At 36.9% G+C, this 15,610-nt stretch overlaps 2 protein-coding genes and 1 long non-coding RNA gene across 3 annotated transcripts in view; 2 read left to right on the forward strand and 1 right to left on the reverse strand.

Annotated features, from left to right (window-relative positions):
* The window catches only part of LOC101744353 (uncharacterized), a 47,020-nt gene that overhangs the window by 4,171 nt on the left and 27,239 nt on the right, over window positions 1-15,610 (forward strand). The gene's annotated exons all lie outside the window — the stretch shown is intronic.
* Window positions 9,320-11,119, forward strand: LOC119630909 (uncharacterized). Its single transcript, XM_038021440.2, has 3 exons — window positions 9,320-10,141; window positions 10,356-10,466; window positions 10,753-11,119. Exons 1-3 carry the CDS (start codon window positions 10,085-10,087, stop codon window positions 10,924-10,926), a joined length of 342 nt encoding a protein of 113 aa, XP_037877368.2. The 5' UTR covers window positions 9,320-10,084; the 3' UTR covers window positions 10,927-11,119.
* Window positions 11,110-12,836, reverse strand: LOC110385488 (uncharacterized). The gene is made up of 2 exons (XR_002430743.3): window positions 12,292-12,836; window positions 11,110-12,067 (listed from the first exon to the last, which is right to left on the reverse strand). It is a non-coding gene; the product is annotated as an uncharacterized LOC110385488 (long non-coding RNA).

Here is a 15,610-nt window from a genome sequence, read left to right on the forward strand (position 1 = left end):
TAAACTAAAAAGAAGAAACAACGCTAAGCACTACAAGATACAAATTAAAATTAAAATTACTACAATCAACACTTAACTGGACGCGCGCGAATCTCGTCGCATGACGTCACGGGACACCAGCGCGTTCGGGAACCCCGATCGCGTCCGATGACGCCCGAGTGCGGCCGAGTGTTGCACACTACAGATGTAAAAGGTAATAGATCTTCAGGCGCCGTGTTGAAAATGAGTGTACCTCAGAGTTCCATCTTGGGTCCTTTTTTATTTCTAATATATATTATATATAAACGATTTACCTAGTTTTATTGAGTCCCGACAGGAGGTCGTATTATTCGCAAGTCTATGACGAAGTGAATGATGCGGTTTCGTATGTGGTTCATTGGTTCCGTATCAATAATCTATTATTGAATAGTAAGAAAACTAAATGTATTAAATTTACTTTAAAATGTATTAAATCATCTTTTAATGTGAGACAAGTAGATAGTAATGTAATTGTTTCTGAGGAATCATTGGAGCTTGTTGAGTCAACTGTGTTTCTTGGTGTAACAGTGGACTCCAAACTGCAGGGAGACCTCATATTCATAAATTAGCGAGTAAGCTCAGCTCTGCAGCATACGCAGTAAAAAAAATTAGAATGTTAACAAACGCGGACACGGCTCGTTTAGTTTATTTTAGTTACTTCCACAGTGTCATGTCCTATGGCATTTTGCTATGGGGCAATGCGGCCGATGTAGAAATGATATTCATTCTGTAGAAAAGAGCTATACCCGTTGACTTGCCCGAACGGGCTCTTGACGTTCACCCCACAATGCCTCGACTTTTTTTTTCCTTCCTTAGCTGAGAGCCCTGTGAGGCTATTTCAGCGCTACTTTAACTATAGTAGAATTATTTTGTCCGTGCAGTTTCGGTCATAAAAAGTCGGAGCGGTGAAGCGAGTATTTCGCTCTCTCTTTCACTCACGAGCCTTATGGACGGGCATAGTGATGCGCATTATTGTTGTCGATAAGCGCTATAATTATTTTGTCGCTGCAGTTTGGGTCATAAAACATAGCCCGGATAGGGCGGTGAGCATGTTGCGTGGGCGCGACGCCATTATCGATAAAAACAAATGAGTCATCGAAGGCAGGTACATGACGGCGGGGTGGTATGCGAAGGGTGGTGAGACATTGTTATGTTATGAGTAATTTGTAGTTACCTGCAAGTTATAGTACATGATGTCGAAGAGTAATGTGTTTTTATGCATTTGTTCTCTGAATTTCTTTAGTGACACAATGGCTACTCCTTTGTTTCGTATCAAAACGGCAGAATTTATTCAAAATAATATTTTCACGTGTTGTTATCAACAATATGTTAAAAATCTTCACTGAAATAAGAATAAATCCCGAAAAGTTAAAAAGTGTTAATTTCTGCCGTTCTCGTTAACTTGTTGCGGCGATATGTGGTGTAAGTGTTCGATTAGTGATTTTTTCTTTCATTTTTATCACTAACCCACAAAATGACAAAACTAAATACACTATCGATAACAATTATCGCCAACAATAATGCGCATCATCATGCCCGTCCATAAGGCTCGTGAGTGGAAGAGAGAGCGAAATATTCGCTTCAGTGCTCCGACTTTTTATGACCCAAACTGCACGAACAAAATAATCCTACTATAGCAAGTGTTATGTTTTTTATGTTAAGTATGAATTATGCTTGACATTGAAGTATTTTGTTTATTAGTATTCAACTACGGTGTAGAATTACGATAGGCTGAACACAGAGATAGCCCGTTTTTGAGCACGACTTGTGTTTAAATAATAATATCTCAAAAAATTAAGCGATAACACAGGGGTTTTTCTATTTTAAATTAAATTGCTTAAACTATATAAATTGAGATAAAAAATAGAACAATACACCTGTCTATACAAAATAATTTATTTACAGCCCTTTAATTTTGCATAAAAATCTGGCGGCGTGAGCCGTAATTTTAGATAAGCTTTACGTGTCACAGATACGCAAATACCACAGTTAGACCTACAATTAAAATAATTAACATAACTAGACTAATATTCTCACTAAATAAACAAAAATCACAGGGATAACGCTTACCATTACTGAGAAAAATAAAAATTAGTGCAACAGTTCTCATTCACACAGATTTTTTTGTTCTACATACCATACAATATAAAAAAAAACAATTACTATACAAAATATTACTTTTAAAGCCCTTTCTAAAAAGGTATAATAACACTTGTACATTGGATCGCATTGCAATATCCAAAGGTAAACAAAAAAAAGTATCACCAAATGGCGGGTCTAATAAAGGCTTGGTACACACTGAGTGCGTGATCCGGAAATACGCTCAGTCACGGACAGGTCCGGACTTCTATGAAAAAGAGGCTAGTTGGAGCTAAACGATGTAGGAGCGATAGAGTCATAAGTCTCACTTTTATACACCTATGTTCAATGTTTTTTTTATGTATTAGTTAAATTTTGCGAAGTGGATGACGAGTGGATAATTAATGCTATAAAACAACAATAAACAAATAAAATTTAGCAATCTATGTAGTCCCTTGTCCCCCGGCCGTCATCTTGGAAAAAGGGGTGAAAACACTTTTTTCGCGATATCTCGGAAACTATGCGTCTTACAAAAATTTTGTAAAGTCATAATTTGTAGCAAATAGTTTTGCCTACAAATATAATTTTACAACTTTATGCCCAAAATAAAAAATTAAAGAAGTTATAAGCAAAAAGTAAGATTTTTTTTTATAAAAAATTCTATAAAAAAATTCTTTTTTGCTCGACTTTTATTTATTGCAAATATATTCTTACAAAATTGATTTAATTCGTACAACTTTACTTATTCATTCCTAACTCTTTTCCCCGCCACCCATGAGGTAGAGTCTGTAGGCGCGTTTTTTTTTACGTGGTATCCCCAGTAGGCCTAGTCCACGGACATCTTGCTTACATATTTTAAATTTCACAAAAATTAAAACCACCTACTACACCATAACAAATAATTAGTTTATATTTCTATCCTGTATGATGTTATAAAAACTTAAAATACTTAACAAAGATTTCGTAGGATAGCCCGCAAACCGTACGCAATCAAGTTGTAACAAGTTTCTGCGGATAAAGGTGATCGATGATAGTAATTTTTTTTTTTAATTTTACAATTTTACCTTAATTACATTGCACCAGAAATTATTTTAAACATTAGGAAAAAAAATCCATGCAGTTTTAAAATATTATACATACGTTGAAGTTTTCTTTACTTTCTTGTTTTTAACTTAGGGCATTTTACAGCATTTTCCTAGCATTTTATAAGAAATTACTGATGTAAGAATCATCATTTTTATATAACATGGAAATACGTATATAATTATTGTTCAAATAGTTGTGTTTGCATGCAAAAAATGCAATATTCGGACCTTAAATTAATATTTTTTAAATTAATATTAATTAATAACATTTCAATAGACTAATGGTACATGTGGCGTGCTTGTGTTTTTTTTTAAATTTTTATTGCCCTTGTAGGCAGACGAGCATACGGCCCTGGTGGTGAGTGGTTACCGTCGCCCATGGACTTCAGCAATGCCAGGGGCAGAGGCAAGACGCTGCCTACTGCTGTGTGTGGTGGGTGACAGAGGGTCAATTCCTCTATTTATGGTACTCAATGTAGCAGCCTTCGATGCACAAGTTCACTGCGCAGGTGCTGCACCTCCACACCGTCGTGCGACGCACTTTGGCTGCGTGACACATCTTACAGCGCTGCGATCGCTCATTTTTTACAGGCAAATGCATCTGCGATGGTGCGGCTGGTGCCACTGGTTCTATTGGCCGAGGAATTGCCCTAGGTCCACACACTTGCAGTAGCTCCTTCACCAACTGCAGCCGAAACTCACGATTTCCAATGACTTGAGTGCGGTTGTGGTTGAACAAAACAAAGGAATTATGTATTGACACATTGACCAATCGGCGGAAGAGTTTTTTGTACCAGATGATTTTTCTCACTTTCTCCATAGGGTAGGCTTGCAGCATTTGATCTTTATGGTTTAAGCCATCCATAGAGAGGTTGTAGTCAAGTACTACTTGGGGTTTGTATCTATAGTACCCATATTTTTCAATTCCGCCGATTTTTACTTGGTGGAATGTGGAGATCATTGCAACTACGTTTTTGTCCATCCACACTTCTACACTCAAGTCTTTGGTCGTGCTGAAAGCCACCTCTCCCGCTTTCATGTTTTTTTTTGCCTTTTCTCTTAAGCCTTCCGGAACAAACTCCCTGATGAGTCGGAGAGCGCCCATCGAATCTGTTTTGTGCTTCACTTTGAGGATCCGAGATAGAAGTGGCGCGTTATAAAAATTGTCCATAACGAGTGTATGGCCTCTATTAAATAAAGGTCTCATCAAAGTGAGCACAATCTTAGAAGTAGCACTCTCTGGCTCATCCCCTTCCTCATGCTCTTCAACCGGTTCTTGCACCCCCACCTGCGCAACATGAATGTGTCCCTTGCCCGAGTAAACCTCCATCCTCCACAAATAGCCGGTCCTCGACTCGTACAACTCGTAGCTTTTCATACCTACTCTCGCTTTTTTTTTGTCAATTTTTTGCGAAAATGTGAGTCGCCCCTTCCATAAAAGGAGTGACTCGTCAATTGCCACATTTTGCTCAAGTATGTATAGGGAGCTAAATTTTTCATTTAGGTGCTCAATGACGGGCATAATTTTGTCGAGTCTGTTAGAAGGCACGGGCAAGGACGCGTTGTTTACAAAATGTAGACAACGTTTGATTATCAAAAACCGGTTGTAGGGCATGATGTCACCGAAATTCCCAATTCGGAGTTCATCTAATTTGGGATACCAATATTCTCGCTCCACATTGTTTGTTACCAGCGACTGCAATATGATAATAGCGAAAAACTTTTTTATGTCGTCATCGGTAACGTCCTGCCACCGTTTCAGCCTGGAGTTGGGCTTCTCATTACGCCTTAACATTTCACCACCATACCGATTGGTCTCGCGGACTATGCGGGCGATAATATCGGCATCCCAAATTTTCAGAAAGACTCCCAAGGGAGTTAGTTCCGCGCTTTTAAAAGTTGGGCCAGTAGACGGAACAGTAAAAACTTCCCTGACTCCCTCGAAATTCTCCGCATCGCATCGCCAATCGAAGCTGAGCAAGTCTTGATCGGGTCCGGGATCTAAGACGGTCCGAAGGGCTAAGTCGGCTTCAGCATCAATACTATTTATTGCCTCAACTAGCGACGGGGCCGCTAAGCTCTCACTGTCCACTGGATATTCGTCGACTTTCCTTGGCTTCAAGGTAATATCGACAGGATCTTCTTCAAGTTCAACCTCGCTGCCTTCGCCAGGCTCTTTGAAGTCGCGCTTGATATGTACTTCGACATCTGGGGTAAGTAGGTGAAGAAGTTTTAATGAAATCATCTTATAGAGGCGACACATTCAATGCAAACCATAGTCTTACTTACCAAACTCGTAAGCGCTCCTCCCAAAGCCGGATGCCGTTGTTGAAGTAGTAGAAGCTGAAAAATTCATAAATTTTAGTGAAATTAATCAATGTCCAAACACTTTTAATATGATTAAAATAATTTAAAGTATTGCGTAAGCCAGAGCAAAAAACTTATTTCTGCTATAGTAGGAACTGTTAATCTTACCCATGACAGGTTCTTCAGCGGTTCGTGCAGGCGTGCCAGCAGACTGCACCGCCTGGGCAAGCGGTGGCTGCGGGATCATGAAGTCGGGAGTTGTGCCCTCAATAACATAATCGTCCTCCTCTTCCTCCTTCGTGATTTCTGGATTATAAAAACAAGGATATATAATACATAAAAAACAATGTTTTTGAAAATATATAGATAGAGATGCGAACGTTGTAACTCTATAGTAGGAACTGTTAATCTTACCCATGATAGGTTCTTGAGCGGTTTGTGCAGGCGTGCCAGCAGACTGCACCGTCTGGGCAAGCAGTCGCAGCGGGATCATGAAGTCGGGAGTTGTGCCCTCCATAACATCATCGTCCTCCTCCTCCTCCTTCGTGATTTCTGGATTATAAAAACGAGGATATATAATACATAAAAAACAATGTTTTTGAAAATATATAGATAGAGATGCGAACGTTGTAACTCTATAGTAAGTAGGAACTGTTAATCTTACCCATGACAGGTTCTTGAGCGGTCCGTGCAGGCGTGTCAGCAGACTGCACCGCCTGGATAAGCGGTGGCTGAGGAATCATGAAGTCGGGAGTTGTGCCCTCAATAACATAATCGTCCTCCTCTTCCTCCTTCGTGATTTCTGGATTATAAAAACGAGGATATATAATACATAAAAAACAATGTTTTTGAAAATATATAGGTAGAGATGCGAACGTTGTAACTCTATAGTAGGAACTGTTAATTGTACCCATGACAGGTTCTTGAGCGGTCCGTGCAGGCGTGCCAGCAGACTGCACCGCCTGGGCAAGCAGTCGCAGCGGGATCATGAAGTCGGGAGTTGTGCCCTCCATAACATCATCGTCATCCTCCTCCTCCTTTTTGATATCTGGAGTATAAAAACGAGGATATATAATACATAAAAAACAATATTTTTGAAAATATATAGAGTAATATAGACAGAGATGCGAACGTTGTAACTCACCCACACAATTATCGTGTGAACGTTGTAGCTCCCACGGCTGAGGTACATGTTGGGGAGGTACAGTCGGTACCCCCGGTAAAAGTGGGCATGAGCCCCAGACTTGCGTGTCTTCTTCCCTGTCTTTTCCTTTTCCCTTTACTTTTCTGTAAATAAATAATGTAATGCTGACCGGATAAGAACATGTTTGATACTAACAAGCTAGCAACATGTAAAACTTTGAATTTACTTACTTTGGCTCTGGAGCATCAGACATCCTAAAGTTGTCTACTTGTCTTTTTTGCATGAGCTCCGCAAGGTGTTTTTTTTAAACAGAGACAACTTGACCAGATTTTTAGGGTCCAAAGCCCTCGTCACTTTGAGAGTATTTAGTTGCTCCAGCAAGGAATTTGGACTGAAAACAGAAATCCAATGAATGAATTCTGTTTGAACAATTTAATATAATAAAGGGTAATTATGTTGAATCTTACCGCGATTGTTCTACGGACGGGCCTGGATTAGGCTCCACAGCGTTTCCACTCGCAGAACTAAAAATTAAAATGAAATTTAAAATTAAAGATTAGTAGAAAAGCTTACCTCTTCCTCTTGGAATTTTTACAGCACTTGCTACAAAATCAAAATCAATTTTTTTCAAATCAAAAATTACACTCAAACGCAGTTTTCACTGCCAAATGTTATACATTTAAAAACGCGTACAAAAAAAATTCGGTTCGAAAATCAGATCTCTCATAGTGCCCCAGCCTTAAACAGCACCAACGATTCAAATTTGAAATTCAAAATTCTTAAAACTTATTAGTAGAATTATTTTGTCCGTGCAGTTTGGGTCATAAAAAATCGGAGCGGTGAAGCGAGTATTTCGCTCTCTCTTCCACTCACGAGCCTTATGGATAGGCCAAGTGACGCGCATTATTGTTGTCGATAAGCGTTATCGATAGTGTATTTAGTTTTGTCATTTTGTGGGTTAGTGATAAAAATGAAAGAAAAAATCACTAATCGAACACTTACACCGCATATCGCCGCAGCAAGTTAACGAGAACGGCAGAAATTAACACTTTGTAACTTTTCGGGATTTATTCTTATTTCAGTGAAAATTTTTAACATATTGTTGATAACAACAAGTGCAAATATTATTTTGAATAAATTCTGCCGTTTTCATACAAAACAAAGGGGTAGCCATTGTGTCACTAAAGAAATTCAGAGAACGAATGCATAAAAACACATTACTCTTCGACATAATGTACTATAATTTGCTGGTAAGTACAGATGACTATTAACATAACATATCTCACCACCCTTCGTATACCACCCCGCCGCCGTGTACCTGCCTTCAATGACTCATTTGTTTTTATCGATAATGGCGTTGAGCCCGCGTAACATGCTCACCGCCCTAGCCGGGCTATGTTTTATGACCCAAACTGCACGGTCAAAATAATTCTACTATAGTTGACATCAAAGAAATAATATCAAGATAGAACGCTGAAGTGGGCGTGGCACCCGTGCCAAAGTCATGCACTATATTGCATGATTTTCTAAACACGCTCTCATTACGCAACGTGACTCCCGCTCCTGCGCTCGCAACGTATAAAGATAGACAAATCGATACAAATATGCCTTATTGTGCTGTGGCAAACTGCAAAAACAAAAGTGTCGAAGCGAATATGAAGAAAGGAGATATTTCATATCATCACTAAGTAATTAAATTCAGTAAAAAGTCTACTTTTTGAGAAACTAAATACTGGCTCTACTTTTACTATGTTCGTTAAATACGATCTATAATGCGGAATTTAAGTCGAATTTTGAAGTCGTCGTGGCCTAAAGGATAAGACGTCCGGTGCATTCGTATCGAGCGATGCACCAGTGTTCGAATCCCGCAGGCGGGTATCAATTTTTCTAATGAAATACGTACTTAACAAATGTTTACGATTGGCTTCCACGGTGAAGGAATAACATCATGCAATAAAAATCAAACCCGCAAAATTATAATTTGCGTAATTACTGGTGGTAGGACCTCTTGTGAGTCCGCACGGGTAAGGTACCACCGCCCCCCGCCTATTTCTGCCGTGAAGCAGTAATGCGTTTCGGTTTGAAGGGTGGGGTAGCCGTTGTGACTATACTGAGACCTTAGAACTATATCTCAAGGTGTGTGGCGCATTTACGTTGTAGATGTCTATGGGCTCCAGTAACCACTTAACACCAGGTGGGCTGTGAGCTCGTCCACACATCAAAGCAATAAAAAAAATAAAAAAAATACATTACGGAATTAGTGTCATGCATGTTGAACTCAGTTTCACGAAAGTAGTTTCGATTAATGCGAAAGTAATTTCGTTAAAAAATTTGTGTCGCGAAATCCACAGTATCGCAGTAGAAAGAAGTGCTTATGTACCTAAAAACTTAAAAAAAGGCTATCAAGAAAATAGAAGTTGGTAGATTCGAGGATGGTTAACAAGAAGGCATTTAGGTGCAATGAAGTTAGTCTCTGAATTACCAAATGAAGATCCTAAGAGCTATAAAAACTATTTTCGAATGAGTGAAGATAATTTTGATTTTTTACTGTAGATGTTTCGGGTCCCAGAGACAGTCCTGTCGCTGATATTCATTAATGAATGCTATATTTTTATCTGTACTCCATCCATTTCCAAGGCTTGAAGCGCGCGCGAACTAAAAATACACACGTCCGCACAGCGCAAGCCCTTTCGCGACATTAGTTTCACGTCGCGTCTACACTATGAAATTAGTTGCATGACACTAATTTCATCAAAAAATCGTGCAGGGCACGAAACTTATTTGCATTCATGAAATTAATGCATGCATTACGAAAATACTAAATTACATGTGATATCAATCGTAGTTTAAACCTGTGTCGTAATATCAATTCGAAAATGTGGAGAGATCAACTAAACTTCGATCAGTGCTTTTTTCAAGGCAATATTATCAGTTTCGTTCACTACTCATTCACTCTTTTAATCATTTACAATATTATGACAATAATTATACGTGACAGTGACGTTAAAAAAGAATTATTCCAATTTTATACATAGGTACATACATACTGATCGGGATTTTTTTAATTTTGTTGTTAAAATATATTTAATAATAATAAGTAATAAAATGAGTGAAAATAAGAAAAGAGTTGCGAATTTTACGACTGCCGAAACGGAACTTTTAACGACGCTAGTAAAAAGATATTCGAATGTGTTAGAAAATAAAACAACAAACGTTGTAAACAATCATTTAAAAGAAGAAACATGAAAAAAGCTCGCAAAAGATTACAATAGCTCTTCTGGAATGTGCCTAAGAGACGCGAAAACTCTACGGGCTAAATACGAAAATTTCAAAAAGATAAAAAAATATATATTAAAATATAATATAGTAACCATAAAAGAAGCCTCTATTGCACTAGGGTGGCCCTGGACTATCGCAGGATTTCAATCTAACTCAGGAAGAGGAAATAATAATGGAGCTAGCTGGGCCAAGTGTGGAAGGATTGTCTCCACGATTTGATTGTGATAAGGTACATTTCTACATATTAAAAGCAATAATATGAATACCTACGTCAATATTTTGAGTATTCTAAAGACTCTTTACATTTTGAATCCTTATCTGATTTTAGGCAAACTGCATAAATTATATCAACTATTACTATGAAAAACTAAATGTAACTAGGCCAAAGTACTACAAAGTATTTTCTCAATCAAAGTTTATTATATATCACATGTTTTTTTTAGATACCAGAACGGAAAGAAACAATTAAAAAACTTTCAGTGAGTAGTGAAGTAGAAAATAATCCTGGCAAGGAAAATACCGGTCTACCTACTGATGACTGCAGTGTGAACATGGTTGGTTTAATAATTATTTGTTATCTATTTAAACTTCAAATTACAAATAAAACTTAATATAGATAATCTGGTGTCATACTACCAGGTAAGGTGTTCCTAAAATAAATGCATGTACATTCCCTATTTGAATGGCAATATTAATGTTATTTTGTATACTTATTATTTTCTATGAATTAATATACTAATATCCCATAAATATCTCACTGCTGGCCTTGAGCTTCCCATTCATGAGAATGGACAGTACCTGTCCCAAGTCAAAATTATAATGACATTTGCTTTACTTTAGGTGGACAAATTTAAGTTACACATCCAAGACACACCTCCAGTTTCTACCAGTTATTTAGAACATACCCCCAATCGCTATTCTGAAAAAGAAACGGTCAACACCGAAGAAATCCAGAGAGTTTCAAGAACACAATGGAAAATTATGGTGACTTGTCACAAAAGAAAAAAGATGTAGCTAATGCTCAACTAAAACACTTGGAAGAAAAAGCAAAACAAGACAAAATAGAACATGAACTTAGATGTGAACAAATAAGGGACAAAGCCCAACAGGAAAAAAAAGAACATGAATTGAGATGTGACTTGTAAATGTTAGAAATATTGTTGAAGAAAAAGGAATTAAATAAATAAAAAATAAACACTATGTAAAAGTTGTTTTATTTGTAAAACTATTACAATAATTAAACTATTTTAGTTTTTATAATGCAAGATCTATTTATTTGATGTAACATACTAAAATAACTATTTATTAACAATTGTGTTTTTAAATGATTGTTGTTAGGGGATAACAACAATCATTTAAAATGGAAATAGGGAATTTCCGTTATCAACATTTTTTGGGTGGCTAGACAAATCTATTGAATTTGCTATTTCTATGTTCAAACTTGGAATTACATCTCCGTTATTTATGTATATATTATGAAAAATGTACAGGCAACAATAATGTCTTGTACTAACTCTAGATTTACTCTCATACCAATTGATAACACAGGAAAGCGTCTTTTCCATATTCCAAAGCAACTTTCTAAACAATTTCTAGTGCAAATATGAGACTCATTGTAAAGTTTTTCTGCTGATGTCACTGGATTCTGGAGTGGTGTTAATAAATAGTTTTTCAGTTCAAATCCAGCATCACCAAGAAGAATATTTTGTCCCATTTGTCCTGATTCGAAAACAGCACACAAACGACTGTTATTAAAAAGAGTACTGTCATGACTAGCACCAGGCCACCTAGCATGCAACATCCAAAAATTTTAGGTAGGACATTTAATGAAAAGTATCCATTCCTATTTCTATTATGCTCTGAATTTTGCCCTCCTGGGGATTGTAAACGAATATGTGTACAGTCTAGAGCACTATATACACAAGGAAATCTAGCAATAGAATAAAAGTCAGTTTGATTTTGTTGTTGTTCAATTGGCGAAAGATGAAGATGGTTAAATCTGTCGGCTGCAATAGCTTTTGTTACTCTTTTAATTGTTTTTGCTGCTGTAGTTTGATGAACTCCACTGAAATCTCCAGCAGTTATTTGCATACTTCCAGTTGCATAGAATCTTAGTGTAAGCAGAAGTTGGTTCATTGGGGATAATGCATTGTTCCTGAAATAATAAAAATCATTGATATAATAAAATTGTCTCTATGAGTTAATTATGACAAGCAATTAAAAAACATGCAATGAAATATAGAAATATTCAACAAAAATAGCCTGTGTTTACCTACTGTACTTCTACACAAGTTACATAATTTTTTCGGTAATTTATCTTTTCATTTTGAAAGCAATTTATTAAGTATTCGATTTTGATGTAATTAAAATAATATTTACCGTGAATCAGGATGACGAATTTGGTTTCCAATTTCACATAAAATAGGTTGTGCTGATGTTTTGGAAACACGAAAACGCCGTACGAATTTTATAACGTCCCACTCATACCATTGATTGTTTCTTGTACGAATAACGTACTATAATATATATAAAAACCATTTAAATCATCGATATCTAAATCTGAATCACTATTGTAATATTCCATGTTACTGGTTAATATCAAAAACACCCAAATACAAAATCTTTTAACGTTATTGACAATGACATATTTACATCTAATCCATGAAGGAAGGTTTAAACGCCACTCTGGGAAGGTTTAAACATGGTTTAAACTTATTGATAGTTTAAACTGTGTTGGTTCGATGATCTGTCATTGATATTGCAAAAGAAACGAAAAGGACAGATTAAACTGTGTTCTATAATTGTATTCTGTTTGACTTTTGAATTTCGATTTCTATTTTGTTTTACTGTTAAGAAATCATATTTAAATACGAATATATAATTAATAAATAATATTAATCTATAACTTAAACTACGATGATATTACGGCCCTAAATGAAATTGACGTGAGGCTGTGGGCGTGGCTTCTCAAAAAATGACACGCGCGAAATGCTAGCGAACAAGTTTTAGTAACCGTTCTATCTTGATTTATTTCTGTGGTTGACACATTTTGCTCATGCTTTTTACTATTCCGGTTGATGATTAGTTGATCTAACATATTAATCGCACTTAGTATGATAAAACAGGCAAAAAATAACAAAAAATGAGAGTAAAATTATGGCGTCAGCGAACAAAGCAAACGCCAAAATGTACCAACAAATTTATCAGGTTTAGAAAAGGTTAAATTTTGTGTCTCATGCTGAAACCTTTATTTCTATGTATTAGTAGAGATAACTTACCTTATAAATAACAAAACACCACGTAAATACACTCACCAAAAGTATTAAAATTATTGGAATTATGTCAATATCACAATACACACGTTGCCACGCAGTCCCGATTCGAGACACACTTAACAATTTCAACAATTGTCTCCTTTTTTTTGTCGTGGAAAGGAATAACGTTTTTGCGTGGTTTGGTAGATAACTGAACAGAAATACAAATAGACCTTAGACAAACAGAGACAGGCAAGTTTCAATAAAATAGAGGGCGGGGGGAACAGATGTCAACAGGTAGTTGACACGGGCGTTTGGGGTATAAATTTATAAAATTTAAGGGTGAGACCGATATATTAGTATTCATTAAGATATTCGTAATACAGCTTGTATTCGTGTATCGGTAATCCGTCGAATTCTGATATGCTAATATTCCGTATTCACTTTATTCATAATACTTAGCTAACTCACATCGGTCGGGTTGTATCTATCACTCGAAAATATACTGGCATACGCCGCGGCGCCGTACGTGTCTCGTGGATATCTGTCTATCACATTCATAGCAATTCTGCATGCGCTAAGAGTAAGTGAGATAAACTACATGCTTATATACTGAGCAATGAAAATAAGTACATATCGTTATGAGTTTAAGGACTATTTTGTTTTGCACTTTTTATATGTCAAAGATGCTAGTAGGAATTTTTAAATGCATTACTTTTTAATGTTTGAACCTTCATTTCTTGATTCAACTAAAGATTCTACTCAAGGCAAAATAGTGCCTTTTTACGTTTATTGGAATAAAATCGGAGAGCTTTATTTTCATTATTTTAATTTTATTTCCTGTTCCCTTCGAATTATATAGTCGGTTTTAAAACGATGATTTGAAAAACGGAAGTAGGTAGTTGACATTGTTTACCAATTTCTTAAATTAAAATATTTTTACACAAAACGTAATACGACCAGAACTAAATTAAGTTTTTTTACGTAATAAATTATGATGACAATATATTTTTGCGGTGGTATTTAATTATCTTCTAAGAACTTCTCAAAATATAATAAAAGTTTGATTTTTGAATCGAAATGACGAAATGACATAATTATACAATATTTATCATTCATTTAACTCATTTATCGGCCTGCATAATTTTTTTTTTTTATTATTGCTTAGATGGGTGGACGAACGCATGGCCCACCTGATGTTAAGTGGTTACCGGAGCTCATAGACATCTACAACGTAAATGCCGCCACCCACCTTGAGACATGAGTTCTAAGGTCTCACTTTTAACTACGGTTGTCTCGCCCTTCAAACCAAAACGCATTACTGCTTCACCGCAGAAATAAGCAGGGTGGTGGTACCTACCCGTGCGGACTCACAAGACGTCCCACCACCGATAATTACGCAAATTATAATTTTGCGGGTTTGATTTTTATTACATGATGTTATTCCTTCACCGTGGAAGTCAATCGCGAACATTAGTTAAGTACGTATTTAATTAGAAAAATTGTTACCCGCCTGCGAGATTTGAACACCGGTGCATCGTTAGACACGAATGCACCGGACGTCTTATCCTTTAGGCCACGACTTCTTTCTTTCTACAAGCACTCACGTAGTCCAGTCATTTATACTTTATTTGAGAGTACGCCATAAAAGAGTTGAAAATAAAATTTATAAAATCAATGTCATATACAAGGCCACGGAAAAGAAAATATGCGGTTAGCTACGATATGTTAAAAGTAGTGTAAGTAATTTAGGTCACCGAGAGGGCTGGTGGTCGTGGCGCCGACGACTGCCAGTCCGGCGTCCCGAGGGGGAGGGTGATGGGAGAGATGTGTTCCGCACTAAACGCTTCACTTTCCCCCTTTGCCTTTTCATGAGTTCTGTCTCATTCGAGATTTGGATGCTAATTGTTGAGCGACAGGAGGTTTTAGTCGGTTCAACTCCGACATGCCCCGCCCTCCATCCCCAGTGGAGGGCGGAAGTCCGGTGATTTCCTCATGACAAAAAAAAAAAGAAAAAGTTATTTAGGTCAAGAGCGATTTGACAAGTCTATTGTGTTTTAAATTTGTGGATGTTCGAGCAATATTAAACAAAATGTGAGAAAGACATAAATAGTAGTAAACGTGTAATTATGAAAACATATCGCCAATTACCACAAATCCAGCGTCCCGTGGCCACGCGTGGGTTCATTTGCCCGACCCAAGCCTCGTCAATCATCCTTCACCTTAGGAAATGAGATAGCAGACTCATATAAATAAATAAACGATTGTCGTATCTTTCAAATTAGAACGTACAAACGCTCCACAGCAGAACAAGAAAGAATAGTGTTCTTCTTCTTCTTAGTCGAATACTTCATTGCTGAAGGTCGTGTCCTTGAAAGCCCTTCGTGGCTCTTTGTACCCTCAGCTTCCATTTCCTTCGGTTTTCGGCTTCTCTCAGGGCGTTG

The sequence above is a fragment of the Bombyx mori genome, chromosome 28 (genome assembly GCF_030269925.1).
Source record: "Bombyx mori chromosome 28, ASM3026992v2".
Classification (NCBI taxonomy): domain Eukaryota; kingdom Metazoa; phylum Arthropoda; class Insecta; order Lepidoptera; family Bombycidae; genus Bombyx; species Bombyx mori.